This window comes from Rhea americana, unplaced genomic scaffold, assembly GCF_003343005.1.
Source record: "Rhea americana isolate MKP2758 unplaced genomic scaffold, rheAme1 scaffold_65, whole genome shotgun sequence".
In the NCBI taxonomy this organism is placed as follows: domain Eukaryota; kingdom Metazoa; phylum Chordata; class Aves; order Rheiformes; family Rheidae; genus Rhea; species Rhea americana.
The window spans coordinates 1,117,134-1,129,185 of record NW_028186812.1 but is presented as its reverse complement, the minus strand read 5'-3'; the positions used below and the strand labels follow the sequence as shown (position 1 = coordinate 1,129,185).

Genomic DNA, 12,052 nt, shown 5'->3' with positions numbered 1-12,052 from the left:
ATGCTATTTAAGCACATCCATTACTGATTTCATTAAATGCTTTTATGGGCTAGGAAACAAGTGTTAGTATTTTCCCTTAGCTCTCCTAAGACTTTTGAACTGTCTTCCCAAGGGACAAAAGAAACCTGAAAAGTAACATTCAAAGCTATGCATAGTGAGTATTACTCTCACTTCATAAACTTGAAATGAAATTCAGTCTTTTGCTTGGGGAACAGCCTTTTAAATGCATAAGAAACAGAGAAATGTCATAAACTTGGCTGGGCACACTGTGCTTGATGGAAGAGCAAACACAGCAGCGCTCCAGCAGTTGGTTGATCTCAGCCCTTTCTTCTGCCTCTTTAAAAAGCCGTTCCAAAAGTGTGAATTTCTGAGTAACTTTAGCATGCTCCAGGCTCCTTATCAGGTGCTACGATTGACCCCACTGACAACCACGTGCCTTTCCTCAGATGTTCCTGCAGAGCAGCGGCTGCAGGCAGTGCAGGCAGCCGTCATGCTGATGGCAGACGAGAACCGGGAAGTCTTGCAGACGCTGCTGTGCTTCCTCAGCGATGTCACCTCCGTGGAGGAGAACCAGATGACTCCCATGAACATCGCTGTTTGCCTGGCCCCTTCCCTCTTCCACCTTAACATAGTGAAGAAGGAAAGCTCCCCAAGGTAAGTTTCTTCCTAATGCTATAGTCATATCCTTGGCTTAATACAAAATGTTGCTTTTGGTGTTTCTGAAGAGTAAAATTTTCTGCAATGTCTGTTTTCCACTGCACATTACAAAGGGCATGGAGAGGGCAAAGTCAATACTACAGAGCCAAAAACACACCGGTGCACGCACAGAAGGCATTTTTGCAAGCCCAGCAGGGTGCTTCTATCTGCCTATTGCGAATATGCAAGTGCCTACTTCGCGTTCGGTGGGGCTCAAGTGRGTTTTGTATGACCAGTATTGGCTTTTGAAGGGCAAGGGCCTGTTTTGCTCTGCTTGAAGTCAAAGACTAGCTGTAATGAAGAGAGAAGACATTTTAAAGGATTTTAACATGTAGGTTTTCACTGAATGGCACAAGATGTATAGTCATATCCCTGCAGAAGTCAGTAGATGTTTCCAGGGAGGAAGCACAATGCTCACTGAAGGGACATCAGATAAGCAAGATAAGCGTGGGACTGCGGTCAGGAAATCCCAGCCCCCCTTTTGCCACTGAGTGTGTTTATGTTTGGACACTCCATGGATTTTCTGGCTACACTCTTGCCTCCTGGAGAGCTGAGTTCATGTCAGGCCACAGTAAGATGGGGTATAAGATGGTGAGTGTAGATTAAACAGGGCCTAGATTCTGCTAAACATTACTGCCTCCACTTAATGTCTCTTCTGGCCTCTTTACTCATCTTATTTGGAATACGCGCAGATTCATGGCCAATCTTACAACCAGTGTCAGAGCAAGCACTTTAACTAGTGATGGCATAAAACCCTGTGCATCATAGCTGTTAGAAGTCCATTCCAAAATGTACCACACCTAATGCAGGACATATGTAATCTTTCCTGTTTTTAGCTTTGGCTCAACAATATTTTGCATAAACATTTTTCTTTTGAAAAAGGCCCATAGTCCACATAGTCTGAAAAATCTTTGTGATATAAGAAAACTAAGCACTGACTATTCTCTCATGAACAGCCTGCCACTATGTTTGCTTTCATATTAAAAAGAYTCAGCTCTTTTTACCTGATACACTGAATTCAATTACAGAGTGATACAGAAAAAATACGCAACAGGGAAACCAGATCAGAAGGACCTCAGTGAAAACCTGGCAGCTACTCAGGGACTTGCTCACATGATAATGGAATGCAACAAACTTTTTGAGGTGAGTGAGACACTCAAACAGCATTATTCATGGACACATAATGCTGCATCCTTTGAAGTATTTATGTTTATGCTTACATTTTCTGTCTTATATTAGCTCAGAGATTGATGGTGCTTCACTTATTTGTAAACCTGTTCCATCTAAAATTTATCTCATTTCGTTATGACTATTCCCTTCTAGCATTCAAAGATGCAACTATTAAAAATGCAAGGTAATTATTCTGTGGCAGCTTTCAACCTATATTACAGGATTAGGACATTTTTGTCTAATTAAAATCAAAATCTACTATTTTAATATTTAATTTTATTATGTGCTTTTAGCACTTCAGTTGAAACTAATCCATGTCAAAGAGGAAAGTCGACATATTTTATTTCTTTGTGTCATGGAAGAAAGTTGAAATCACATGGAGGGATAGTCCTTCCTGGAGCTACTTTCACTGCAGGTGTAGGAAGGCGAATGCTTGTATCTCCCTTTCCCAAGAGCACAAGGCAACATCTTTGGTGGCTGGAGGAGTAGCCTATCAGTAACACAGATATTTTGACATTTGATACTGTTCTGCATGAGTACTGCTATGCTGACCATTGACTGTTTCAATATAGTATCTTGATTGCTCACCATGTATAATAAACAAAGATAGCAATAGGTTTTTGCTTTCCAGATAATAGGCTCATTGTGATTTGGTACCAAATGGTCCCTCAGCCTAAACATTACCTTTAAGAAAGGTTCTCAGCAGGACATTTTTCCTCTGTGCTTTACCTTCTTTCTTTGGAGCAGGTCCCACATGAGATGGTCACCCAGTCTCGAAACTCCTACGTCGATGCTGAAGTGCATTCTCCCACTCTGGAAGAACTAGGGAAACAAGTGGATGAAGAAGGAGGGAACTATCAGATGTACCTTGAAAGTCTCATGCAGACTCTCCAGAAAGAAGCAAAAGAGAAATTCAAAGGATGGGTCACATGTTCCAGTTTAGAGAACACAGAACTCGCCTACAAAAAGGTAATTTCAGAAGACATGGAAAAAGGAGTAAACAAACCAAAGGAAAATATAGCCTACCTTTGGGACACATCATTGACTTACTATATGGCTAAATGCAGACCTTTCCGTCTGGTGAAGCAGATGATAGATTTTATTGAAGATCACTAAAAGTTGTTAATAAAAATGTAACGTGATAGTGGTTCAGTTATGATGTTTGAGGAAAGACATGCAGAAGCAAACTAAGATATTCAAAAAAAGATCAAGTAAATGATAGAAGAAACAATGCAACCAGAGAGAGTGATGAGAACTAACAACAGTGACATTGCCTAAGTTCTCCGACTGGGGAACAGGCAGTTTCTGACTGTATGCTGTTGTTTGCTAACAATTCACAAAACACTGTCAAAATGTAGGTATGAAAAAACCTTTTCAGGCTTTACTTGGACTGGTCAGCCATATGTCCACTTTTATCCTTGATCTTCTTTTTCTTGCTCTAGTTGAATTTTTGATAACTGCAACTTTTATTAACATTTTTGAAATTGTCCCAGGCTTGCTCAGTTCTTCAGAGAAAGCCAGACCACTATACCCAGGTGGAGGGTGTCAGGGGGTCCCTGTGGACAGTGGGAGTTCAGGGCTGTTGGAAATACAAAAAGTCAAAACAGAAACCTGCAAGTCAGCAGCAAATGTAGCATTATACTGTGAGTTGCAGGGAGATGCACGCTCTGCAACTTCACTTCTTTTGCTGAAATAGGTGTCCATTCCAAGGTTTTGTCCTCAATTATCCACCAGAGAACATATGCTCATACATCATGAGGTTTTATTCTTTTTGTTGCTTTACTTCAGGTTGGGGATGGGAACCCTCTAAGGCTTTGGAAAGCCTCTGTGGAAGTTGAAGCTCCCCCATCAGTTGTCCTGAACCGAGTGCTGAGAGAACGCCACATTTGGGATGAGGACTTCTTGCAGTGGAAGATTGTCGAAAGCCTGGACAAGCAAACGGAAGTTTACCAGTATGTTCTGAATAGCATGGCGCCTCATCCTGTCCGAGATTTTGTTGTTCTAAGGTAAGCTAAAGGCACTCCTCCAGTATCTTCGCTTCCCACGGTGTGTATAAGAAAGATCTGTTGTTGTCTCCTTTCAGCCTTAGCATCCATATAGTTGTACTTAGAGAACTCTACTTCTGTGCAGCATGGTTTATTTCTCAAATTAAATTAAAATTGTACACCTGGAGCATGCTGACCTTTTCTCTGATGTAATTTGAGCAGCACATACTCCTGAGGCCATAAATATCGTTTATTCCTTAGAACAGATGTCTGATAATAGCTGCTGTACTCTTGGCTTTGTTTGTTGTCAAAACAGTGCAAATAGAACCCAATTGTTTATTGCCTTGCTTTTGCTGTTCTCTGGGGAATGTTTGATGTTTAAGAGTCAAATGTTTAGGAGAGAAGATGGTGATGCTTTTAAGCCAAGATTGTTATGTGGTCACTATATAAGTCATTGTATTAGATTTGCAGTCAGAGTATTTCTAGGCCAAGGAATGCTGTATGTTTTTGCTAATGTAAAAATCCTACTGTGGAAATGAAGGGAAAGGGATAGTTGATATCTATTCTGACTGTCTTCCAAGTGATGCAATCTCTCAAATAAATCTGCAGCTGTAGGTTGACATTCCAGATTCAGCCTGAGCTCTGCTGTTGTCTACAGGCCCATACAGAACAGAAAAAAAAAATCATCTTATGCACATCCAGCCTTTGAAACCCTGGCTTTTTTCTTGCTAGGAGCGATAGTGGAGTTGCTAAAATATCTCACTTGCGGTGGAGTCAGTCCTGTAGTTATTTATTTCAGGATAGTTTTGCGCATTTCCATTCTTGGTCTCTGCTTTCTTTGATTGAAAAGATGCACCAGATAAATAATAAGCAGTTTTGACAAAGGAAATAGTCCACTGAGTCAGAGTTGTATTAGAGGGAACAAAGATTGAAGGTAAAAGACAAGCCCAGTAAAATATAACAGTACATCCCTACTATGAATGTCAGTTTTCTTTTACAGAATTGATAGAATAAGAATTATTGGAACTCTTGGGGAAGGTTTTTTAAATATTTCTGCAAGTTCCTTATAATCTGAAAAAACTAGTCCTCACATTGCACTGTTTTCTTTGTCTGTCCACAGTATACTGGGCTAAATTAATTTATTTTATAATCAATTTCTCATATAATATTATTAATCTACACCAGTGATAAATTTGGCCCTCTGCACAGCGCTAAGAAGATTGTCTGGGAGCAATGGGAGGGTTTTGAGGACCGTAATTCTGCCTTCTTATTTGGCACTTAATTCACTATTAGGTTTCATGGTATTTTATGTTCTTTAAAGGCTCGCTGTGTGCAATCACATCAGTTAAAGAAAAATCTTRCCATCAGGTTCTCATTCTTTTCACTAACCCAGGCAGAATGACCCCCAGGACTGAAATATATGTCATAAGACAGAGCCCTAGTGGGTTTTTTAAAGGCAGAAAATAGCCATCAGGCAAATCTGTCAATTCCTGTTGTTTATCTCTCTTAATTTATATCATTAAGTCTAGAGCAAGGTTAGCCAGCAATATCACAGTCAATTTGATACGTTATGATTGGTGGGAACTGACCAGTGAAATTATTATTCACCTCTGGGGATATGAATAAATATATTCTAACAGACAACAATTTTCCCCTCCCAATCTAACTGTTGGCGGTGAAAGAATACGCTCCTGCTTGATCTTTCTTCTGARCAGACCGTCATAGCAAGGAGGTTGAAATCCCTTGAGGGGCTGGAAGGGCAAGAGGACAAGGGAGGGCCCCGTTTTGTCTGCCGAGGACCAGGAGCAGTTCGCAGTTGCCCTGCATGTGTATCACTTTTTGTGAAAGATTCCTCTAGTGTGTAATGTTAAGTGCTATAGCACCACTGTGATTTGAGGTGTCATGCCCATTTTTACTACTGTGTGATATTTAGAGAAGTATTAGAGAAGTAACACTGGCCTAAATCCATATAACCAGGATTAGGAATTCTAAGTCTGCTGCAGTCTCTGATATAGTTTTCTGCTTCACAACTGACCCAAGTAATTGCCACTTAGGTACCAAAATGATAGTCCCAGCAAAGCAGAGAAGATGATCCCTTTGCAGTTAGTGGTTCAGCAGATAGCTCATCATTTGTGTTAGTGCACATACACATGTAAAACATTCTGAAATTAGTGTCTTTCTGTATGTTCTTGAATAGTAGCTTATGCAAGTAATAGCGGCAACCCAGAATTTCATATCCGAAATGTAGAATTTTAAAATACCTGCTATAGTCCAAATTTTARCAGTCTTTGCAAGCACCTTTCTGAAGTAGCATATTCCCTATGTCAGACAGTTCACAGAAAGATGATAAACATCATCTTACAGTGAGAATTTATCCTAGACTATCCTGTGAGATTTAAGCCCAGTGCTATGGCCAGTAGTTTGCCAAACAGGAAACATTCAACATGCTACAAATTTAAGGAAGATAAGAAAGATGTGAGGCACTGGAATGTGTAGAAAATGCTAATAGATCAAGAAAAAAATACTGATTGTAGGTCTCTTGAACCTGATAAAAAACTGCAGGATGTAGGCTAGAAACTTGAGATAGGAAAAAAGGAAATGATCGACAGTACTCAAAATAAAAATATATCCTAAGAGGCCAGTCCAAAACCTGTCTGCTTGTGAAAAGAAACACCTTGGTAATAAGAGCACAACTGCCTGTCACTGGATAGCTGAGAAATAGGGTGACGTGCTCCTGAAATTTTAGATACAATACTCATTCCCAGGTAAAGCTAACTTAGTTGTATAAAGCTAGTGAGAGAAAATGTGGTTCTGTGCTCCAGAAAACTCCACTATTCCTCCTCTAAGGAAAAAAAAAAATATATATATATATATATATATATATATATCTTGTAGGAGAAGAGACAGAAGAGCCCATGATTATGTTAGAATGAACTGCAAGTGGGTTCAGATATTTACTATACAGCAAACCAAAGCCCACCTTAAGAAAGCAGGCCTCAGCTGCACTATCAGCCACGTGAAGAGGCTGTCAGCAGCTGTGTGTCAGTGGGTATTAGCAGCAGAACATCCTACTGAAATGCACTGCAATTATACTTATTATCACCAAGAGTACTGTATGTTAATACTGTTGATTAAATAGATGCTTGTCATGAAAGGGCACTTTTTTAATTCAAATGCCCTTGAAACATGTTTGGGGAGTTTCAGGAGTCAGTGTTGGTAGTAAGGAGGCTTTTTGCTATGCTAAACTTCATTTRCTGTTCTGTTACACTCTGCTTAGGTGTAATGCAACATTTCAGCCTTTGCTGGGTAGCTAGCGCTCCCTTTTTGACCTTGCCAAACTTTGGAAATGGGCCATATCCTGCCCAAAAGGCTTACAATGTTGTTGGAGTGGTGCTGTATTCCAGCCACTACTGTGCTGTGTCCTACAATATCCCAGGCTTCTACTAACCAAACTCGTTTGGAAACAGAGTTAATTAACATTTAGCAGGCCAGATGCATGGGCAGAGTGATTGCTTGCCTGTCTAAAAGGCCGTAATGCAGGAGGGTTACAAAGYGGTTGAGGTGGAGAAGCAAAACTTCTCTGCCTGCAGCCAGCAGCACAGCTGGTGAGTGGCCCTTCCACATGCTGGTCAGATCCCCAGCTAAGGAGACGGGGCACAAGAACCAGATAGGTTTCAGGGTGGAATCTTCAGCTCTTATTCAGGAAAATAATGTACCTAGCAAGATCTTTCCCTGACCCTTCTGAAGGTCTCAGCTCCTGGGACTGTTCTGGGCAATGCTATGGTACCCACTGCTAAGCTTAATACATTTACAGAAGGGAGTCTAGCTCTGAAAAACGAGTTTGGTAAGTGTCTGTGGCCTATTTTGAGCTAAAGTCTCAACCATTTTGAGACACAARACTCCTCCAGGGACTCCTAGGACAGTCCAGGGACATCACAAGCAACAACTCCATAGAAAAAAATCAGTTAATTTCCCTCTGAAAACCACTAGCTTTCCTACCTTCTCTATTTCTCATGGAAAACTRTTCCAGGGTTTCATGGCTATACACCTCCAGCAGTTGCCAGCCTACGATCTTGTCCAGTTTATACTAGGGTCTTGTGCAAACAGTGTATTTTAATTTTAGTAAGTCCCTTCTCCCRCTCTTGTGTTTTCCCCTGCTTGTATTTATAGGTAATATTCTCTCATCAGCCATCTGACACGTGGCTTTTCGGCCTTATGGTGATAAGCAGACATACAGACTGCAACTTTGATTCGAGCTCTTTGTTATTCAGGTACTCAAAGAAGTCTGGTTATTAAAGTGATTCTATCTTGAATGTGTCACTGCAGGACGTGGAGGACCGACTTGCCAAAGGGGATGTGTATGCTGGTGGCCATCTCTGTGGAGCACGAGGAGGCCCCTCTCATGGGAGGTGTGCGAGCCATTGTGATGGACTCGCAGTACCTAATCGAGCCATGTGGCTCAGGAAAAGCCAGGCTGACCCATATCTGCAGAATTGACCTAAAGTAAGTGTCCCATCTGCAGAGAGCAGATGCCCATTCACCAGGGCAAAAACCTCCAGCTCAGGGAGGGGAGGTGTCAGGAGCAGAGGACACACTTAATGTAGCTTTGCCACTTCAGGGGAGAATTTTTGCAGCATTTCTATTCAGCAAGCTCATTTTTTTGTTCAGAGGCCATCACTGTTAAGATGATAAAAATAAAATCTGGTTATTTGATTTCTACAAAGGCAAACCTCAGAGTATGCTTACAATGCCAAGTATTCCAAGTTCCCAACACCATGGGCAGGAAGGGATAGGAGGCATGACAGGCCCATTCCTGTGGAGCGTATTTCTTGGGTATTTGGGTTTCTCAACAATCGTGTCCTTTCATTTCTTCAGAGGACATTCCCCAGAGTGGTACAACAAAGGCTTTGGACATCTGTGTGCAGCAGAAGTTGCCAGGATCAGAAACTCATTTCAGCCTCTGATTGCCGAGGGACCAGAAACGAAAATCTGAGGAAGTGTTCATGGAAGTGTGTGAGCATAAATCAGGGTATGGCGGAGYAGAAGGACACAAAGCAAAGACCTTGTTTAATTTACTTGTAATAGAAATCTGACTAAAACTGGGTCTGAACTAAGGTGAAAGAGGAATTTTATAGGAAAGWTCTTTTATTCTGGAGACTTCACCTCCCCCCACGACAGCCTTTCCACATTAATTTCAATTATTGAAGTAAACATTTTTTCAAAGAGATTTTATCATTATTACTTTAAAACTAGACTATTACCATTACATGTGTGTTACATAACTCTGGTATTTAAAGGCTTCTAAGAAGCGTATTTTAATTGTAAATAAATTATGTACAGAATGTATATATTATATCTATATTATATCTATATATATGTATATGTATAAATTAATTATTTTGTATATAACTCAGTGCTTTGTAGAAGAAATCACCTGCATCAGCTGGACCTTAAATGAATCCGTCACTTGTTTTTTAGTGTGACACTGCTATATAAGCTGTGTTTGCTATTATCACAGGGCTACCAGGCAAAATCCATGTGATAACAGAAACACCTGTTTTTAAATTTGTTCCGTGTTTGTGTATGCTACAAGGAGGTACCTGGAAATAGATGTAGGAAGAATTAAAAGAACTGAGGAGGAGGGAGGTTATTGTATGTTTAAAAGTGATGAGGAATGAATCAGTATCACCAAATAAAATAAATGGAAATGTGACCGAGGTAGGCATTTTGAAGGCCATCTATATTCAGCTGCAGAAGGTTTGTGACTGTTAGTACAAGATGATGAAAGTTTACCTATAGCCTTAATTAATGATGTATTTGCCACTAGAGAGTCTCACTGTTTGCAGTGTTCAGAGTAACTGCTCATTCTTAGCAAGTACAAGATGACGCTGTGTGTACTGAGGTGACCTCAGGTGACCTCCTTGTCTGAAGTCAAACTGGTAAGTTATTAAGCTGTAAATCTTTTGTTTAGCATTTTGTCCAGTAAGTGTTTCTGTGTTGTTTTTTCCTTCTTCCATAGAGATGGCTAATTATTAAGAAACTCAAAAAGCAGATTTTCCACATCCAGTGACCACAGAGATGTGCAGATAAATACCATGCCTTTTTATACTCTTCCTATAAAAATAACTGAACTTTTTAAAGCTTTTAAACACATCTCAAAGATCTGAAATATTAAATGCAGACTATGCTTGGGAAGATCACTTTTGCAATAACAGCAAGCGTTTTCATACTATATTGCACTGATCTGCATGGTCCTGCCTCTGATGGCTTGGTGGGAGCAGGATCAGCCCTGACTATGAGGAGTAAGAGCCATTTAAGCCCATTACATCATTTCGTTTTCAGGGACCTATTACTTTCTAATGGAAGAATGCTTTAAAAGTAGTAATAATAACGTGTTGCCGTTACCTTTGAGAAGGGGTTCCGTTTTGTTTTTAACTAACCTAAGACCAAAAATGAACTTGTATGTATGAGTCATGAGAATGTACAAGTCAGTTAATACTGTACTTCATTAATCGCTTTTGTTTATTTATTGCTGCATAAACCAGCTGAGTCATTCACAGCCAGTGTTTTAGTTCAATCCTTCCAACAAAACCCACTGAGATTTAGGATGAGGCCAGTTAAGGGAAAGGCCTTTCCTGCATGAAGCTGCAGAGTTTGTGCCCTGGCTGGCATGAGAGTGCAGGGTGCAAGAGCCAGCACGAGACCTGGGCAGGTCCCCCAGCGCTGTCCTGCGTTGGAGCAGCAGGACCCTGGGAAGTCCCTGTCTCCTCTCCCCGGTGAGCTGCCCCTCTCTTTCACTCGGTCTCAGCCGTGTTTTGCTGTTTGACTCGTAGGATGGGGGCGGTTGCGTGCCTGTGAGCTCGTGTTGTGTTTGTGGCCAGCAGTGTGCAAACAGTTCCTGGTTTGAAGTGTTAGCGGCGGGTGAGCGTTGGCGTGCCTGCACGCCCAGGAGGTCCTGGTGCTGCCCAGGTGGCACGGCCACCAGCCAGCCCTGGGCGTCCACGACGCCCACCTCGAGCAGGATTCAAGGTGCAGGAGCTGGCGGGGCCAGGGCAGCGCTCTGCCACCRGCTGCCAGCGCCCCTGCGAGCTCCAGAAACCGGCACCTCCTCCCCTTGGCGCCCGTAGCCATGGCAGCAGGTTTCACTCGGAAAAAGGATGAGCAGGCTGTTTCCCAAAACATGAGCAATTAGAGCCCTTCTGCTACATTAGTTTGCATAAATGAATACAATAGTGCCTCTGGATTAATGGACATGGCATTTCAGGCACTGGAAACAGCAATTGCCTAACACTAAATAATTTCATAAAGAAATGAAGGGAAAACCTGGGCAGCGGTTTTACCCTGGCTGACTCAGCTGGAAGGGACCCTGGGCCACCTGCCGCGGTTAGCAAGGTAGCTCTGCCCTCCTAGTGTTGCCGAATCTTTGCCATGTACTTCCAGCAGCTCTAAGCCACGTACCAATGAAATACGTTTCCTTTAAAATGTACTTTATGCCATGTCTACAGTTCAGCTACCACAGTATTTCGTATTGTTACATTGCCATTGAGAATACGTTATGATACTTACATTTTTAAATGTTATACTCATATCAATACCTCATATTTTTACCTCATCTGTTGGTATCAGTCATTAGTTGTAAATAATTGCAGAGCTGAATAAATTTGCATACACTAAAGAATCMCGTTTCCTTTATGTGTTCATTTCATCTGTTGGCACAAGAAACAAACACGGCCTGTTTGAGCCTTTTTGTTTTTATTACAGCCTGCTGTATGCCAAGCTGTTCTGATATGGGACTTTAAAAAATAACTGTATTATTGTCTATTAGGCTTATTCTATATTATTCTTAGGTATATACAAGAGCTTCTTGGCAAATACGTGTGAGAAATATATTTTCTAAAGAAGCCAGCAAGTTAGGATGGCCAACTTGAGAAAGGTAAACTTAGGTCTTCAGCAGTATTTAGGCACTTTTGATTCCCTCTGAATTCACCTTGTTTCTGCACCTGCATTCTTGTCAATAATGTAAGTCTAGATTTACAAGAGTGACTACTGAGTTGTGGTGTTGATGGTTTGATTCACCTCATGAGACCTTAGCCACCCCAAAGCCACTCAAACTACTGCAGAAGAGAAAAAGACACAACATCAGGATAGCAGTTTGTGTGGTCTGTCTTGCACATATCTGCAGATCAAATGACTTTCCCTTT

General features: G+C 41.3%; 1 protein-coding gene across 4 annotated transcripts in view; it reads left to right on the top strand.

The window, feature by feature from the left end:
* Nucleotides 1-11,529, top strand: part of STARD13 (StAR related lipid transfer domain containing 13) — a 305,799-nt gene extending 294,270 nt beyond the window's left edge. For all 4 annotated transcript variants that reach the window (XM_085320652.1, XM_085320651.1, XM_085320654.1 and 1 more), the window contains 6 exons: nucleotides 447-654; nucleotides 1,725-1,839; nucleotides 2,614-2,835; nucleotides 3,655-3,872; nucleotides 8,178-8,354; nucleotides 8,727-11,529. In XM_085320652.1, coding sequence (XP_085176778.1) covers nucleotides 447-654; nucleotides 1,725-1,839; nucleotides 2,614-2,835; nucleotides 3,655-3,872; nucleotides 8,178-8,354; nucleotides 8,727-8,844 — 1,058 coding nt within the window. In that variant the 3' untranslated portion in view covers nucleotides 8,845-11,529. The remainder of the gene's footprint in view (nucleotides 1-446; nucleotides 655-1,724; nucleotides 1,840-2,613; nucleotides 2,836-3,654; nucleotides 3,873-8,177; nucleotides 8,355-8,726) is intronic.
* Nucleotides 11,530-12,052: the final 523 nt, after the last annotated feature.